Source organism: Silene latifolia, chromosome 9, assembly GCF_048544455.1.
Source record: "Silene latifolia isolate original U9 population chromosome 9, ASM4854445v1, whole genome shotgun sequence".
NCBI lineage: Eukaryota > Viridiplantae > Streptophyta > Magnoliopsida > Caryophyllales > Caryophyllaceae > Silene > Silene latifolia.
Window position 1 is genome coordinate 174,203,912 of NC_133534.1, and position 19,798 is coordinate 174,223,709.

Sequence of the window (19,798 nt, forward strand, 5' to 3'; positions counted from 1 at the left end):
ACATTTACAGGCACCACAGTTTTAGAGGACCCCAGGAGTGCACTGTAAAAGCTTTCAAATGCATCCTGGATCTCTTTAGGTTGAGTACACCTGACCCCATCCTGACTCTGTATCTGGTACACTCTATTTCTCATTCTCCTTTTTTTAATACTCTGATGGTAATAAGCAGAGTTCTCATCACCTTCTTCCATCCACTTCTCCTTAGACTTCTGAAGTAAGAACTGAATTCTAGCCTTCCTAAGAGTCAACACCTCTTTAGCCAAGACACTTAATTTCAGCATCACAAAGAACCTTATTAAGAGGATCCTCAATAAGTTTTTGCTGAACCTCCCTCAAAGAAACCTCAGTCACTTGAGTCAGATTCTCAATGTCACTGAAATTATTCTTATCCAACTTCTTTAACTCATTTTTCAGGAGCTTTAACTTCTTCACCACCCTGAACATAGGGGTCCCATCCACAGACTGAGCCCAAGTCTTCCCTACTATATTCAGAAACTCCTCAGACATTGCCCACATATTGAAATACTTAAAAGGAACCCCCTTCCTATTACCTCTTGTCTGAAACTTAATGAGACAAGGGCAATGATCAAAGAGTCCCTCAGGAAGGAAATTAGCAAAACACTCAGGAAACTTAGCCAACCAATCTCCATTAATCAAAACCCTGTCAAGCTTACTATACACTTTTGTTCCCACCTCATGCTTATTATTCCAGGTAAAAAAGGAACCTATGGACTTCAACTCCATCAAGTCACATTGATCCACCATTTGTCTCATAGGTGAAATGTCAGACCAAGTAACTTCAGAACCTCCAACTCTTTCATTCAAGTGCATTAAACTATTAAAATCCCCACCAACCAACCAAGCAGTATCAATATCCCTACTGATGAGACCCAGAGAAGCCCATAAAGGCTCCCTCTCCCTATCTTTGTTAAAACCATAAACCATAGTAAAAAAGAAACTAATATTCCTAAACTTGTCAAAAACTTTTGAGTGAATGAGTTGGTCAGTGATGTACCTAACATCCACCACATATTGGTTAGGTTGCCAAATTAGCCAAATCCTCCCCCCTTTATGATGACTGTTATTAGTGCAAATAGACCAAGAATCACACACATTTTTCTTAACTTTAAGCCAGTTACTACTCTTAACTTTGGTTTCAAGTAACCCAAACAACCCAACATTATTCTGACTCAGGAACCTCTTTATTTCAGATTGCTTATGCAGCTTATTCAGGCCCCGTATATTCCAAAACCCAATATTATCCATTCTATAATTGTAGGCTCCTCAAACCTCTTTTACCCGCACTCACACTCTTTGAAATGGTCATATTTAAAGCATCCAAGAAAGTAATACCCTGAGGAGTATATTGCTTACTCTCAGGTATTTCCCTCCTTAACATCCTTGTTAGAATCCTTCGTGGCATTGATGGCCCATCCACCACCTTTGCTGCAGGTATAGCAGGTGTCTGCAATGGTACAGTCTGGGGCACAGGCGTACTCACTACAGGGTGGCTCTGCCTACTTGGTCCAGTTCCCTTTTGTCTCTAAGGATTAGGCATTGGCTTCACTGGTACAGGTTTTTTGGGCCTCCAAACCTTCTTTGCTGGTTGGGGACCATCAGATTTCCTGCACACTGATGCTTCATGGCCTATGCCCTTACATTTAGAACAATGTAAAGGCAACCAATCATAACCCACCCTCACCTTCTGAGTTATACCCAACTCATCCTGGAAAATGATTTCCTTAGGGAATTCCTGCCCTATGGTCACCTCAATAAGAACTCTAGCAAATCCAAAGAACCTACGACTGGCAGTCGCATCATCACATTTGATGAAACGCCCCACCTCTTCGCTAATCTTCCTCAGACTGCCAGAACCCCAGAATTTCACCTCTAATCCATATAGCTTCATCCAGATGGGTACCTTCTTAACATCATGCTTAATCAACGCAACATCAGGCCCCCACTCTTTAATAATCACAGGTTTATTATCAAAAAGTAAGTGACCATTGTTGAGCACCGTCTGCTGTTGTTCTCTAGTCTTAAAACGAACCATAAAGATACCGTTTGGTAAGAAAGAGATTTTATCAACTCCATTAGCTTGCCATACTCTATTCACAAACCCCGACACCACCGTACTAGGCGGATTTGCACCTAGAATGTAACAGAAAACTGAAGTTGACCAATACTGAATCTCACCTTCGACGTCTTCCTTAAGCAATTTAAGAACAGGTTTAGGATTAGGAACATCAGCATCAATTACTTCCTCCTCTTCCAATTCTACATCTTCAACAATTGGTTCTAAATCCGCTTCAAATCGCAACGGTGAAACCCTAAGACTGGGCCCACCATTCGATTTTGGCGAACTCAGATTATGATTATTATGCGTACTAGTACTAGCAGATTGAAAATCTGACTTATTTTGATGTTTTTGATTACTATTATTAATTGATTTACTATTATTATTTTGTTTGAACGTAGATTTTCTTGCTTTAGCCATTGCGTAAAGAAGAAGAAATTACGTAAAAGAGAGGGTTTCTCTCTCAAGCTTCTCTCTCATCGCGTTTTATGATGATAGGAGTCTTCCGCTGTAGCTTATTAGTTATTTACATTTCAGTTAGAACAGTCAGTTGAGAACATGTATTGCATTTTGGTTTGGTTTGAGAATTGTAACTCTTCACTAAGTATTTATATTTAAATGTTGTTTCTTCATTGTTTATTTGATTATCATTGCCTCGGGTAACCGAGATGGTAATGTCTTCATACCTGAGTGGTCCTGGTAAGGCACTTGGAGTATGGGGGTGTTACAAATGGTATCAGAGCGACGATCCTGAAACCTGTAACCAATGAACCTAATGAACATAGGGAGTCAATTAAAATGAACCCGGGGTAAAGGTTGTAGGAGCTAATGCAAAGGCTTGGGAGACGTCCTAAAGTCGCGAACTTGCCCTACAATTTTGAACCGGTCACATGGGGGGGAGTGTCTGTCAAGTTGTATGTGTTGTTTGGTTAACTTGTGAGTAAATGTGATGAAGTGTGCGTGAATGTTGAATGTTGAAGTAGAAAGTTGAGAATGTGAAAGAAAAGTGATGATATAGGAAACTTGTTGATGGAATGATAACATGTTGGATGATTTACAATGTGGCGTTTAATAACATGATGAAATGATCTCGTAGATCATATGAAAAGATGCGTAGCATGTTTAGTTATGATATAATATGTGGTTTTATAAAGTTTAGCGTGTTAGCATATGATATAGCATGCGGGTAGCGTTTCAGTAATGGCATGACTCGATCGAGTGGGACTGACTCGATCGGGTGGGTTTTTGACGATTTTGAGTCCATAATCGTGTTTTTGGGTACTCGATCGAGTGACTAGGGGTACTCGATCGAGTAGGGGGTCACTCGATCGAGTATGTTAGAGATCAGAAGGTCTGTTAGGGGTCTGATGTTTGGGTACTCGATCGAGTATGTTGGGCACTCGATCGAGTAGCCCGTTACTCGATCGAGTATGTTTGGGAACTCGATCGAGTAGGTTCTGGGCAGCGTGTTTTCGTGTTTTGAGGTTTAGTACATGTGTTTATGTCTACCCTTTCTTATATATAGTTTCAAGATGCCGCCCAAGAAGAATGCTTTGTATGCGAGAGCTGAGTTTATGACCATGGATGATATCGTTAAGATGTTGGAGCATCAAGATGCTCTCACTGAAGCTTTAAAGAATGTGGGGAAGGATAAGGACAAGGAGAAGGAGGTTGATCATTCTAAAATCAGCCTCTATATAGCAAGGTTTAACCCGAAAGAGTATAAGGGAGTTGGGGAGCCAAACCTTCTTGATAGTTGGCTTAGAGAGATGGAGAACATATTAGATTTGGTTCACTGTCCTGATGACATGAGAGTGGAACAGGCTGCGTTCTATCTGAGGGAGGCAGCTGGCAAGTGGTGGGACACAGTGAAAGTGAGTGCTAAGGAGATATATATAAACCAAGGCTTACCTGCTATACCTTGGGAGGCGTTTCGTAGGGCTGTGAGGAAGGAGTTTGTACCGGAGCATGTGAGGAGTAAGTTGAGAGAAGAGTTTGATAGTTTTAAGATGACCGCTGAGATGTCTGTGGCTGAGTACTACAGGCTGTTCAATGAGAAGTCTAGGTATGCTGAGGACATGGGTTTGAGTGAGGAGAATCTGGCATTGAGGTTTGAGAGGGGGTTGACCCCTAAGATTATGGATAAGTTACCCGTGGGAGTCCTTACTGATGTGAAAGAAGCTTATGAGAGGGCTGGGAGAGCTGAGAGGTTGGTGGAGATGGCTCAGGAGAGATTAGGAGGTGAGAAAAGAAAGTCTGAGAGCGAGGGTGGTGGTCAATCTAATCACAAGAAAGGCAACCACAATCAGTCTAAGGGGTTTTCTTCGGGTCGTGGTTCGATCTTTGGGGCTTCCTTTGGGCGCGGCCGGGAAGTGTTAGTGGTAGTTGGGGTGTGACTGCTATAGGCGTGGCGGTGTAGGCCACAAGAGACATGAGTGCACAAGTGCACCGGGATCGTTCCCAGACTGCGCCGAGCTTCGAGCAACAGCAATGGGATGGGATCATGGCCAAACCGGGAAGTCGAGTTACAGAGTGGAGGCAACCGCAACAGCGGTAATTCTTATCGAAACCACCAGGAACAACAACAACAATCAAGGGTCGGGTGCTAAGCCGACCACCTCGGCCAAGATCTTGTCCGGGAGGTGGGCGGAAGACCGATGGCAAGTTATTCATGATGGAGAAGAAAGCAGCTGAGGAAGATGCGCACGTTATCACCGGTACATTCCTTGTTAATGGTATTCCTACCTTTGTTTTGTTTGATTCGGGGGATTCTCAGTCGTTTGTGTCTTCAAGTCATGTTAAACAGTTGGGTTTGAGAGTATATGAGTTTGTTAGTGAGCAAGTTTTTATACCTTCGGGTGAGTCTGTATCTTGTGGGAGATTGTTCAGAGATGTATCTTTGATAGTTGGGCAAGTTGATCTACTCGTAGACTTGCTAGAGTTTCCTTTTGACGGTTTTGAGATGATAGTCGGGATGGATTGGTTAGTAAAGTATAAAGCTAAGATAGACTGTCATCAAAAGAAAGTGTCTTTAAGAGGTCATAAGGGTGTTAGTGTGTCTTATCGTGGGTTTCTAGTCAAACCCAAAGTTAAGTTGATTGCAGCTGTTACCTTGAAGTCTTATCTGAGGAAGGGATGTCCTCTGATCTTGTGCCATGTGAGAGATGACCGGATAGAGAGTCCGACGATTGATGAGATACCGGTGGTGGGAGAGTTTGCGAGATGTTTTTCCGGAGGAGATTCCGGGTTGCCACCGAAGAGGGAGATAGATTTCACCGTTGAGTTGAAGCCAGGGACGGGGCCGATCTCTAAGGCACCGTACCGTATGGGTCCTAAGGAGATGGAGGAGCTTAGGAAGCAGTTGGATGATTTGATAGAGAAGGGATACATTAGACCTAGTGTATCGCCGTGGGGAGCACCAGTTCTTTTCGTGAAGAAGAAAGATGGGAGTTTGAGGTTGTGCATAGATTACAGGGAGCTGAACCGAGTGACAATAAAGAACAAGTATCCTTTGCCAAGGATAGATGACCTGTTTGATCAGTTGAGTGGTGCAACAGTCTTTTCTAAGATTGATTTGAGGTCGGGGTACCATCAGGTGAAGATTAGAGAGGTGGACATACCAAAGACAGCTTTCACGTCGAGGTATGGCCATTATGAGTATGTGGTGATGCCATTTGGGTTGTCTAATGCACCGGCAGTGTTTATGGATTTAATGAACAGAATCTCCAGACAGTTTTTGGACCAGTTTGTGGTGGTATTCATCGATGACATCTTAGTCTACTCTAAGACTAAGGAGGAGCATGAGGAGCATCGGAGGATCGTGTTGCAGACTTTGAGGGATCATGAGTTGTATGCTAAGCTATCCAAGTGTGAGTTCTGGTTAGAGAAAGTTGCTTTTTTGGGGCATGTGATCTCTAAGGATGGGGTAGCTGTGGATCCGGCGAAGATTGAGGCAGTGACAAAGTGGGAAGCACCTAAGAATGTTGCTGAGGTTAGGAGTTTCTTGGGTTTAGCTGGATATTAAAGACGGTTCGTGAAAGATTTCTCCAAGATAGCTAGACCTATGACAGCATTGATGAGGAAAGAGAACAGGTTTCGTTGGGATGAGAGTTGTGAGACGGCGTTCCAAACATTAAAGGAGCGTTTGACCACAGCTCCTGTCTTAGCATTGCCTGAAGGGAGCGAGAACTTTGAGGTTTATACAGATGCCTCAAAGAATGGGTTGGGATGTGTGTTGATGCAGAACGGTAAAGTGATTGCCTATGCTTCTAGGCAATTGAAGCCTTATGAGGAGAATTACCCTACTCATGATCTGGAGTTGGGTGCAGTGGTGTTTGCTCTCAAGATTTGGAGACATTACCTTTATGGAGCAATCTTTAAGGTATTTTCTGATCACAAGAGTCTCAAGTACATTTTCACTCAAAAGGAGTTGAACATGAGACAGAGGAGGTGGATGGAGCTGATTGGCGATTATGATATGGAAATCATCTACCATGAAGGGAAGTCCAATGTAGTTGCTGATGCTTTGAGTAGGAAGAGTGTACACTCTCTGTGTACAGCTCTATCTTTGATGAGGCTGAGGGATGAGGTAGCGAGGTTTGGGATACATATGATGCAGACAGGAGATGCCATGGGCGATATGACAGTACAGCTTGAGTTTTATGATGACATTGGAGGTAAACAGGCGTTGGATCCTAAGATAGTGGAGTGGAGAGCTGGAGTGGAGAAAGGGACAGTGTCCCGATTTTCTATTCATACCGATGGTAGTTTGAGGTTTGATGGTAGGTGGTGTGTTCCTAATGATGAGGAGTTGAAAAAGACAATCATGACAGAGGCGCATTGCACACCATATTCAGTTCATCCAGGGGGAGACAAGCTATACAAGGATTTGAAGAAAACGTTTTGGTGGCCTGGGATGAAGAAAGAGACAGCTGAATTTGTATCCCGTTGTTTGACATGCCAGAGAGTTAAAGGGGAACAGCGACGACCACAAGGTAAGATTCAGTCGTTAGAGGTACCTGAGTGGAAGTGGGAATCCATTTCCATGGATTTCATTGTGGGTTTGCCAAAGAGTCAACAAGGTAACAACATGATCTGGGTGATAGTGGATCGTCTGACCAAGTCAGCTCACTTTGTTCCAATGAAAGATACATGGACTAAGGCACAATTGGCTATGGCCTATCGAAAGAATGTGCTTAAGTTACATGGAGTCCCTAAGGACATAGTGTCTGACAGAGATGCGAGGTTTATATCGAGGTTTTGGAAGGAGTTGCAGGAATCGTTGGGAACAACTTTGAAGATGAGTACAACATTTCATCCTGCGACAGACGGGCAGACTGAGAGAACAATCAAGACCCTTGAGGATATGTTGCGGGCTTGTGTGATGGATTTTGGTGGTAGCTGGGAGCAGCGGTTGGACTTGATAGAATTTTCTTACAATAACAGCTATCACACTAGTATTGGTATGGCACCGTTTGAGGCTTTATATGGGAGGAGATGTAGGAGTCCAATCTGTTGGGACGATAGTGCTGAGGCAGTGGTTTTAGGACCAGAGATGGTGCATGAGATGGTGGAACAGATTAAGATGATCAGGGAACGGATGAGAGCAGCTCAGGATCGACAAAAGAGTTATGCAGATCTACATCGCAGGGACATAGAGTTTCAAGTTGGGGACAAGGTTCTTTTGAAAGTGTCTCTTATGCGTGGGGTTATGAGATTTGGTAAGAAAGGCAAGTTAAGTCAGAAGTTTATAGGGCCTTATGAGATCTTAGAGCGAGTTGGGGAAGTTGCTTATCGTCTGGCTTTACCAGCTGCATTAGAGAGAGTGCATAATGTGTTTCATGTATCGCAGCTGCGGAAGTATGTGAGTGACCCGTCACATGTGTTAGAGGCAGAGAGCTTAGAGCTAGATGAGTCCTTATCATATCTTGAGGTGCCTAAGCAGATTCTTGACCGAAAGGTTAGAAAGACTAGGAGTGGTGAGACAGTTTTGCTTAAGATCCTTTGGTCTAACCACGAGACCGAGGAAGCTACATGGGAGCCAGAGGAGGCTATGAAAGAGCGTTACCCTTTCCTTTCTGATCAGGTATGTATGGTTACGGGGACGTAACCTTGTTTCTTTTAGGGGGGTAGGAGATGATCGCGAACAGTTTTTAAGAGTCTTATGCCCCTTTTATATGTTGTGTCGGGATGTTTGTCGGGATGAGTTGGGTTAGTAACACGTTTTATGTTGAAGCTTGTATAGTTGTTGAGTCGGGAATGTTATGGGAGTACCTTTGCTTAGTAGTGGTTTGAACTTCGAGGACGAAGTTCCTTTTAAGGAGGGAAGACTGTAATACTCCGTATTTATAAGTCTTGGGGTACTCTATCGAGTAGGCCTTACTCTGTCGAGTAAGGGTAAGTTGCGTTTTAGAAAAGTTTTTGACTTGTTGGGTACTCGATCGAGTAGTTGTGGCACTCGATCGAGTAAGGGGGTACTCGATCGAGTACCTTGGGTACTCGATCGAGTAGCCGGTTTTACGGGAAGTTTTCTCGGGTTTTGTTAATTATGCGATTAAGGTATATAAGCTTTGTCGTCATTATTCTAAATCACTTTTGCAAAACCTAAATTACTGTTAAAGAGAGAAAGCAAACAAGTTCATCTTCTTAATCGCGTTCTTAGCAATTCCCGGATTTCGGACGGTCAGTTCTTGTCGTTGATTATACCGTTGAGTTCCTTGCGTCGAGGGTAAGATCTATGTACCCTTTTTATTGTATTTCCTTTGATTTGGTTAAACCCTAATTTAGAGATTTGGGGGTTTATGTGTAGTATGTGATTTGGTAGCCTTTATGTGTTGTATGATAGGAGGAGGGTTCATAGAGGAGGCCTTTTGATTCAAAGAAGAGAGAGACCGTCTGATTGTATGCATACCAGGTAGGATTTCCTACTCAGTATTAGTCCCATAATGGGATATTGATCGATGTGTTGTGTTTGGTTGTTTGATATAGTAATTGTAATGTGATTGTGGTTGTGGTTGTAATCGTTGTTGATGGTTCGCGAGGCGTGTCCTCGGCTGAGTGGGGTGACTTGCGGGAGTGGCTTCACGCCCTAGTTTCGCCTTCTGTGGAACCCACCACAGAAGGGATGTGCACATTAATGGACAGGGTTATCGCTCACTATGTGGAGTGGGGATTGGGTGGGTACGGCTGCGGTCCCCCACTGGCAGGGCTGGTCCAGTGGACAGTCAGTATTGAGTTGATTGGAATTGGTTGGTTGTGTGTGTGTGACAGTTAAGCTATCTGTTTATCTTATCGTTGTGGTATATATTAATTGTGTGATTAGTACTGACCCCGGTGTTGTTTTGTAAACCTTGTTGGGAAATGTGTCCTCAACAATAGTGCGATCACATGATTTAAATATCATTATTAAATCTCATTACAAGAATACGGAAGGGATGATACATTACATATATATAGTCAACTGATCCACACATATCGGTAATGATTGGCTGGCTAGAGTTTGACATTACTGTCGTGCGACGGTGGTGATCAGTTGATCCCTTGAGGTCACACCTAAAGGACGATTCCCTTAATTGAAAAGGTTAATTAATTGTATACCGATTAATTAATTCCTTAAAATTGAACAAATTATCATAAGAGAGAAAATGACATCTTATTATAATGTGATTAAATGAGATTTTATTTAGTAATTTAAGAAGTTATATTACTAAAATTAATCGGTGTTTGCGAAACGCGCGAGATGAGAATGATAGGTTAGTTATAATTACAAGATATTGTGAATTATACTAACTAGTAATTAAATGACCATTTTATGAGAAAGTAATTTTACGTTACTAGTCAATTTGTTAAATATGATTTATTTAATTTATAAATGATATTTAATTTGTTAAATATGCATTTTAAATTAAAACATGACATAAGACATGTCACATGTCACATGACATACAATTGTACAATTGACAAAAATAAAATGGACTCCATATTACAAACATAGAAACCGAAATTTGGTGGACAAGGCTTTAGATTTTTGTCTTGTTCATTTGTCTTATTCTTTTGTCTAAAGACACTTGATAGTGACTTGACCATGCAAAAAGCCTTACACCTACTTGTCTTGTGAAGACAAAAAGCAAAATAATTATGGTCTATGCAAGCCTTAGGCCACCGGTTTTTGTGTGGGATAATAGAGAATTTTTATTCTCTTAATTCATACATCTTTCATTCTCATATAACATGCAAAATGTTCATGAATATTCTCTCTTCTCTCTCCTTAATATTCATTAAAAAGATGAGTATTTGATTAAAATTGTTCATAGAAATTACTAAGATTACTAGAAGTAGTATATGAGTATTAGTAATAGATTTTAAGGTAAACTACAATACAAACATCTAGTACATGTTTATTTGTGGGATTAAGGGATTGTCTTGGGTGCTACTAATTGGAGAATCTCTACTTTGGGATTTTTGTATGTTCATCCATTATTGGAAAGCTCAAGAACTAACAAGAAGGAGATCTTGTTGGTGCCCAATATGACCGAATTCATATGGTGAGAAAATGTTTTCTTATCTTCTTTTGTTTTAGTTTGCATGCATAAAATCCAACTTTAATTTTATGACAAATTAAATTAAAACATATATGAATATGTTAGTATATAGATCTACATTTCCTTCAATCGGTATCAGAGAGCCTTGGTTGTTTGCATGCAAATCGGTTAAAAGTTTTTCCGAGTTATACGATTAACATATAAAACTTGTAAATTTGTGTTATTATGACATATCACGAAAATAATTTTTGCATGTTAACGTTTATGATCCCAAAATGTATTTAGGATATTTTGGTTAATTTATGGATTTTATTGTTCATTTTAAATAATATTGGCATTAAAATGTGATTTTTATGATAAAAATGTCATTTTTGGACGAAAATTAGCTAAACTTCGAATTTTCCAGTGGTTTTTGGATATGTTTTCACATATATTATTTTTAGATGATCTGGAAATTTTCATAATTTTATGAGTTTTTATGCTCGAAAAATGGATTTTTCATTATTAAATTCGGATTTAAGTGATAAATAGGTTAATATGAGATAAATTTCGAATCTGGTCATAGAAATTTAGTATGTTGTCACATGAAATTTTACAAGATGTGTGTAAAATAATAGACTATAATGAAGTCTTTTTGCATGATTTATGGATTTTTGAAGAAAAATGGCATGAATAGTGACTTTATTAGTGAAATATTGATAAAACATACTCTATGACAAAAGAAAAACATAAAATGTTGCATTTTATTATCATTATCAGATCTAAAATTGAAAAGTTTATGAATATAATTTTTCCATGTTTTTATGATTATTTTTGTTAAAACCGATAAACCGCAACATTGTTTTTCCGGAAAATTTTCGAAATTTTTAACCTAAGTTTTTGAACATTATGAGTGTCATGGTATTTTTCCAGAATGTTCATGAGTTTAAATTTCAAATTTTGAATTTATTTGAAATTTTGTGATTTATTTGAAGTTTATAGCTTATTTTTGTAATTTTTGGTCCATTTATGAACAATTCTATAAAATATAGGTTAATTATGGTCAAATTATTAGTGAAGACTAAATTTTGAGTCCTAAGAGGTTAGGGTAATTAACTTATGCATAAATATGAGTTTATGTATTTTTGTGATTATAAAATGTTGAAATCACGCAAATCCGTAAAAACCGAGTAATATACGATATTGGCTATTCAAAGGCGATTTAGCATAAAATTGAGCATGTTCATACATATTATAATGCTGCATTTTCTTTATGATTGTCATAATTTTAATTTATGTAATTTTGAATTATGTAATTTTACTTAGTATGGCCTTAGATTTTAATTGGTATTTCCCGAAATGTATGGGAATATCGATTCGGTTGTAATTTTATTGTGATCTCGTATCACCGTTTTGTAATTTAATAGATTTATTTTATTTTAGTTACAAATGTATAATAGGAAATTATGTAATTTATTATGTAATTTTATTCATTCCGGAGTTCCCAAAGACGGATTTCTTCAAGAATGGCGATACATAAAGACGGTGTTACCTCGAGATGCGTGTCACAACCGAAGTTCAAGAGACCAATGGAGTTGGTTTCCGAAATGTAATAGTTAAATAGTTTTTCTATTTTAGGAAAGGTCATACTAGGATTTATTTACTTTTATGCTTGCATTTTAATTTTATGTCACATGCATTGCTAAATCGCCATAACTAAACATGCATTGTCTTTTTATCGAGTTTATCGACCGTGTCAATTACAATTATCGTAGTTCACCGCTTTAGTTCACTTAAAACGTGATAGATAATAAATTGACATGACCTCTCGCTAAAATAAACAATTGAGACTTAGCCTTACCAAAGAGTAGAAACCATGAAAACCTATTTCGTGAGGGAGTGCGCTCGGCCACACCGGGGTACAAACCTTGTTACGTAGGGGAAGTGGGTGATGAATGTTAATCCACCGAATTCATGTTGATAAGGGATGTATCGGCCACACCGTGCCCAAGTTGATGTGGATTTGGATCATGGACACATTTATTCGAAATTTGGGTTGAACTCAACAAAAGTTTTTTGATAAGGGATGTATCGGCCCCACCGTGCCCTTGTCGGATGTGTTTTGGGCTAAAGATAAATGTTAATGTAATTTTATCGACCAAGAGTTCTAAAATTAGAATCGATTAAAGAGTTAATCCACCGAGTTATATTGATAAGGGATGTATCGGCCCCACCGTGCCCAAGTTAATATGAATTTGGATCTTGGAATCATTTATCATAGTTGGGTAGAGGTCACTATGTAAATGCTATACTTGTTTACAAGTATTAATGAAACGATAAATGTTAAGTTTTCCACTATTCCGTTGTTATATTGTTCTATTTCTTTACCACAATTCATATACGATATCATTTCGATTTTGATAACGAATCTCCATTAAAACATCGTAACTAAAGACAAAATTTGAATTTGCTTCTAAAACCTCAAACGAACCATTGCTAAGGATCTCTTGTAAAGAGTATAGATTAAAGTTATTCATTATCAAACAGGTTTTTGATTCTTGACTAACACTTCTACTTAAAATGGACTATGTTTCATATGCTTAATTTAATTAAGTACCTTGAAGCTATAAATTATTTTGGTAATTAGTTTTGTCAGAATTCGTAATTGACCAAAATAGCGCAACCACTTCAATGAAAGTTTTACGACTAAAAACGAACAAATGAAGAGTAATCTTCATGGATTCAATTTTGCTTCTCAAAGCAAAGACTCATTGAAATGAGTGGGAGCATTCTCTTAAACCGTTAAGATGAGGACGAAGTTCAAGAAGTAAAGATTATAATGGAATTGATACAAGGTAATGTTAAAAGTAAAGTTGTTGAGAATGACGATACTAAACCTATCAATTCCGACCGATAAAGTTTCCATTGTCTTAAATGTTAGACACTAGAGAGGAAACTACCCCAAATTATTGAAGGATCAACAAATTAGTTGTGGGACATCTAATAGGATCTTCTTCTTTATATGTTTATATGATTGACATAAATTTTGCTAGTACCATTTCACAAGATTAGAAACCAAAGTGGAGGTTTTCATCATTGTATGCGATACATAGAATGATTAGAATATGACGACTAGCAACAATATCGAGAGATAGTGTCATTGTGTACTAAATCTAGTTTTCGGGATTGGAGTTGTACTTAATTGTGACTATTAAGTGCATAAACTCTAAATAAGAATACAAACTTGTTAAGATACAAAAGAGGTTTCACTTTTGTGACCCTATACACCACGATTTGATGTATGGCTAGCCCATTATCAAGGTGATTATATTCTAAACCAAACTAGAATGATATATCATGAAGATGATGCAAGACTCAAAATTGGTAACCCAAGATTAAACCTTAAAATTTTGGAATGATGAACGCAAAGAGTTATCGAGTACTCTTGAAACCACTAGATTGTTAATGGTATATGCGTATCTTGTATTCAAAGCAAGATATCTCGTACCTTTTGGTTGAAAAGGAGATCGAGATTGTAAATCATTGATCCAAAATAGGTTGATCATTTTCTTTTACCAACGATTTAAGTTGACACTAATATGTTCACTTACTAAGGTAAATAGAGAAATCTTTGAAGAAGTTCAAAGTATTCAAAGAATCACGATTTGGTCGTGATGGGATTATCAAAGTGAAGACTTTGATATAAGCCAAAGGAAAAGTGATTTAATATCACAAGTTACTCTCTCTTAACACACATTATGGGACAATGTGTGGTTGGATAAGAAATCAAACGCTATTCGATATGGTTTGGACTTCGATCAAGTTACGTTGAGTTACTTGATCCCTTGGGGATTTTATCATTTTGTCTAAATTATTTTTTTCACTAAATCATATGAGATATGAAATGGTAAGGGTACCATATTTGTAAGTTTTCACAAGAAACAAATGCTCATTTTTCCCTTTCTTTTCTTGCGGCTCGTGAAGCTGTCTTTCTAAAATACAAGTTTATTTTAGAAGACAGAGTGGGAGAAATTATTCAAGAGCCACAGAGAATGTTATGTCGCAAGAAACTGGTCTTTCTTGGCTACATGAGACGTTTTGTGTAAAATATTGTTTCTTTAAAACCTAGGAGGTTAAATTCGTCACTTGTTAAAAATGATGAATTCATGCTACTTTTAAGAAAGTAAAGAGCTTATAACTTACAAAAGAAATTGGTTGATTCAAGTTGATTACTTCTAGAAAGTAATGAACATATGACTTACATAAGAGTGTTTAAGTCACAACTCAATACAAGGCTTAGAGCCATGAAAATCCGAAACAAAAGGGCTTGATTAGTGACAAAGAGTTTTGCACTAATAAAGAGATATTTCAAAGCAAGATTGGTTGCAAAGGGTTTTGCACTAATTGAAATGATTAAGTCTATTTGGATCTTCTTAGGGATTGTGTTTCATTATGAAGTTATGAAATACATAGCAAGCGAATCTAAAACCCACTTCTTTAATTAGAAGGAATGTACTCAATACATGTCTTGAGTTTTGAAGATTCTTGCAATCCTAAGATAATGTGAAACTTAAGAGAGAATCTTAAGTAGGACATCAATGAGTTAGAATCAACATTTTTGATCATGTGATAAAACATTTCTCGATAAGTCGAGAAGTTGTGTTTATACATGGAGTTTAGTGGGAGTTACGGAATTTTAATTAGTCCGATATGTGGATGACATATTGATCATTGCGAATGATTTAAGACTTTTGGAGCATTATAATACATCTTGAATATCCGGATTTATGAAGATAAATCCACATGATATTAGCGTCAGTAAGAAGTCTTATGTTGATAAGATTCATGACTAGTTCAATTAAATTGAACATATTTGATTGATTTCAATTGCTTCCGCTGCCGAATCAATTAAAAAGAAATGATGTATAACACTTCATATGCTTTGAGTATGATGAATTGTTTTCAAAAATCGAATTTAAGTAATCTTTACCAAGTAAGCTATAAAGATTACCCTTAAGTGCTTGCAGAAGCATTAAGGAAGTAAAGCAAAGTGTTTATGATGCAATATTGTGTAAGGGTGTTACACAAGTGACAATTGACAATTGAGATTGCGCATGGTTTCCGACAAAACCATAATCAAAACACACTAGGATGGTTAAGATACCATTGTGGCAATGTTAATTAAGAAGTAGATTTTCTAGAATCGTTCTAGGCAATAAAGAACAATGAGAGATATTTATAACGGAAATTGAGTACACTTGCGATCATGAGATGTGCAAGAAAGATGAGTCCCGCACATTGTGAAAACAGTGGGAGCTATTCTTAGGCTAGAGGGCCTATGTCTTGATTGGATCTCGACACGTACTCAGAAAGTTTTGTAATGCAAATGTATACATTACAAAGGAAAACGAGTATGTAGTGAGGTTGAGTAAGGTACAAGAAATTGATAAAACCTACTAACCAAAGCCTTCTCAAAGGCTAAACATGATGAGTCATGTCATTTCAATTGAATCGAAATGAACAACTATGTACAAGATCAAATTAGATTATAAAACATGAAATAGTAATCAGGCATTGACTATTCATATGTGATAATCGCATTTGTCGTTCGAGTTTTACTTTAAAAACTCTTTTATTATACTTTGTTACATCCAAACGGGTTGTAGAGACAATTGAACCCCGTTAAAGTGAACACGGATTAGCATTGTATTCGCCCATAGTCACTTATATGAGGTGACGTCTCGAAGTGACTAGAGTGTGATGCGATTGATGGCAAGTTCAAGTGCCATGGAGTCATGTGAGATGACTAGTCGATCACATAGGCAGATCATAGTTAGGAACACTTTGTCGGGCAAAGGACCGCTTATAGAGTTCTGGCAAATTTATAAAGCCTGGTCGTGGCGAGAGCTACTATAGTATTCTAATGAGTCAATTCTTTTGACTAAAGACTGTCGCCTAAGATGGCACAGTTTGATTAACTTTGATTTGTGTTACTACGACCTTCGTAAATGGGGTCAAATGGGCATATTTTGGGTTATGATGGCTGTGGCTAGTCGAAGGGAATAAGTGCGATAGGAATTGTCCACCCCCTTGTCAGGGTTAAAACAATATCTCAGGGCCACTCGAGGAGTAATGAACTTGAAATGCGTGGCCACGCTCGAAAGGTATCCATGGTGGATAAATTCCGGTCAATCAGTTATTCTCCAGATCGAGGAAACCACTCTCGATATGATCACTTGCAAGTACGACCCGAAAGACACCTTGCATTGAGTGGGAGATAGTAATAGGACAAGAGAATTGGTGATGCACACTTGTCGAGGACAAGTGGGAGATTGTTGGGAAATGTGTCCTCAACAATAGTGCGATCACATGATTTAAATATCATTATTAAATCTCATTACAAGAATACGGAAGGGATGATACATTACATATATATAGTCAACTGATCCACACATATCGGTAATGATTGGCTGGCTAGAGTTTGATATTACTGTCGTGCGACGGTGGTGATCAGTTGATCCCTTGAGGTCACACCTAAAGGACGATTCCCTTAATTGAAAAGGTTAATTAATTGTATACCGATTAATTAATTCCTTAAAATTGAACAAATTATCATAAGAGAGAAAATGACATCTTATTATAATGTGATTAAATGAGATTTTATTTAGTAATTTAAGAAGTTATATTACTAAAATTAATCGGTGTTTGCGAAACGCGCGAGATGAGAATGATAGGTTAGTTATAATTACAAGATATTGTGAATTATACTAACTAGTAATTAAATGACCATTTTATGAGAAAGTAATTTTACATTACTAGTCAATTTGTTAAATATGATTTATTTAATTTATAAATGATATTTAATTTGTTAAATATGCATTTTAAATTAAAACATGACATAAGACATGTCACATGTCACATGACATACAATTGTACAATTGACAAAAATAAAATGGACTCCATATTACAAACATAGAAACCGAAATTTGGTGGACAAGGCTTTAGATTTTTGTCTTGTTCATTTGTCTTATTCTTTTGTCTAAAGACACTTGATAGTGACTTGACCATGCAAAAAGCCTTACACCTACTTGTCTTGTGAAGACAAAAAGCAAAATAATTATGGTCTATGCAAGCCTTAGGCCACCGGTTTTTGTGTGGGATAATAGAGAATTTTTATTCTCTTAATTCATACATCTTTCATTCTCATATAACATGCAAAATGTTCATGAATATTCTCTCTTCTCTCTCCTTAATATTCATTAAAAAGATGAGTATTTGATTAAAATTGTTCATAGAAATTACTAAGATTACTAGAAGTAGTATATGAGTATTAGTAATAGATTTTAAGGTAAACTACAATACAAACATCTAGTACATGTTTATTTGTGGGATTAAGGGATTGTCTTGGGTGCTACTAATTGGAGAATCTCTACTTTGGGATTTTTGTATGTTCATCCATTATTGGAAAGCTCAAGAACTAACAAGAAGGAGATCTTGTTGGTGCCCAATATGACCGAATTCATATGGTGAGAAAATGTTTTCTTATCTTCTTTTGTTTTAGTTTGCATGCATAAAATCCAACTTTAATTTTATGACAAATTAAATTAAAACATATATGAATATGTTAGTATATAGATCTACATTTCCTTCAAACCTGCGGTGATCCATTCGGGGATGGTGAGCAGATATTGAGCAGGTATTGAGATGAGTACTAGGATAGCTGGGATGGCCACAACATGATGATAGAAGTCTTCCGCTGTAGCTTATTAGTTATTTACATTTCAGTTAGAACAGTCAGTTGAGAACATGTATTGCATTTTGGTTTGGTTTGAGAATTGTAACTCTTCACTAAGTATTTATATTTAAATGTTGTTTCTTCATTGTTTATTTGATTATCATTGCCTCGGGTAACCGAGATGGTAATGTCTTCATACCTGAGTGGTCCTGGTAAGGCACTTGGAGTATGGGGTGTTACACCCTCAGCCTTCCAGGAGACCTCCTCCCACTACTACTGCTGGTGCCTCCACTTCCAGGAGAGCCACTGCCGCTGCTGTTGAGGCGGACGAGGGGAGCGACTCGGGGTCCGGAGAGGACAGTGACTCTGACTACGAGGGTGGAGATTAGATGCTGGTGACCTCCCCGTTTTTGGCTGGTTTGGGGAGGTCGTTTTTTTGTGAGTTATTTTCCTTTCTCTTTTAGCTTCCTTTTCTTTTATTATGCTTTTATTCTCCCAATTTTCTGCTGGTGATTTGCTGCTGAGCACAATGAGGGCATTGTGCGTTTTGGTTTGGGGAGGGTATTTGCATATGCCTTTTTGTCTTGCATCTGCATTTGTTTTTATTGCATTTCAGTCACATGTTTAGTGCATTTCTGTTTGCATTTGTTTTCATTCATTCATTCAATTCCTCTAAAAAAAAAAGTGAAAAAATTCATAAAATTCAAAAACATCATGTTTACTTTTGCATATAGTTGAGTCGGATTGGAGTTATTAATGATGATTTTGCACTATTAGTCGAATATGCCATTCCATGCCCTTTTCACAGCTGTTTAGCAAAGAATTAAAAGTGATCTCTCAAATTTTGTCATGGAATTCATCTCGGGTAACTAGACTTGACTCACTACTTTTGGCAAACTACCTATACTTTCTGAGATATAGAGCCTATAGCTGGTGACATTCATGACCGGTTAATTTAGGACTGAGAGTAGTTACTCCCTTCATTTCATGTTTTGCACGTGTATGAGTTTTGATTGCTTATTGCCTATACGCATTGGTTTGTGGTCGGTATTGCATGTTTTGAGAACTATTGCATCCACCCCTTTCTCGTTTTACCCCATTAACTCCACTATAAGCCATAACTGCCAGTTTCCCTCAACTACATCCCATACTTAGCCTACCATTGTGCCAAGCTAGGACGTAGTAGAGGATTTTTTGTCGGATTAGAAGCGGTTTTGGTTCGTCTTGTAATGTTGGAGCGGGTATTTTTGAGAAGTGAAAGGGGTTGTGTCCTTTTGAAACAGGAAGAAAGAAAAAAAAATTCAGAAAATGAAAAAAAAAGCGTTGTTTTACCTGGGCAGAAGGCTCTGGTTGTGTATGGGTGGTCGATCGACTGCCATCACTGGTCGATCGACCACCAGTTCAGAGGTTGAGAAAAAAAAAGAGAAATGAAAGAAAAGAAAAAGAAACAGAAAAAAAAAAAAAGAG

The 19,798-nt window shown here is 37.9% G+C and overlaps 1 protein-coding gene across 1 annotated transcript; it reads right to left on the bottom strand.

Annotated features, from left to right (window-relative positions):
- Window positions 1-255: 255 nt before the first annotated feature.
- LOC141601913 (uncharacterized) lies at window positions 256-1,266 on the bottom strand. The gene has a single exon (XM_074422219.1). It carries the CDS (start codon window positions 1,264-1,266, stop codon window positions 256-258), a length of 1,011 nt encoding a protein of 336 aa, XP_074278320.1.
- Between the last annotated feature and the right edge of the window lie 18,532 nt (window positions 1,267-19,798).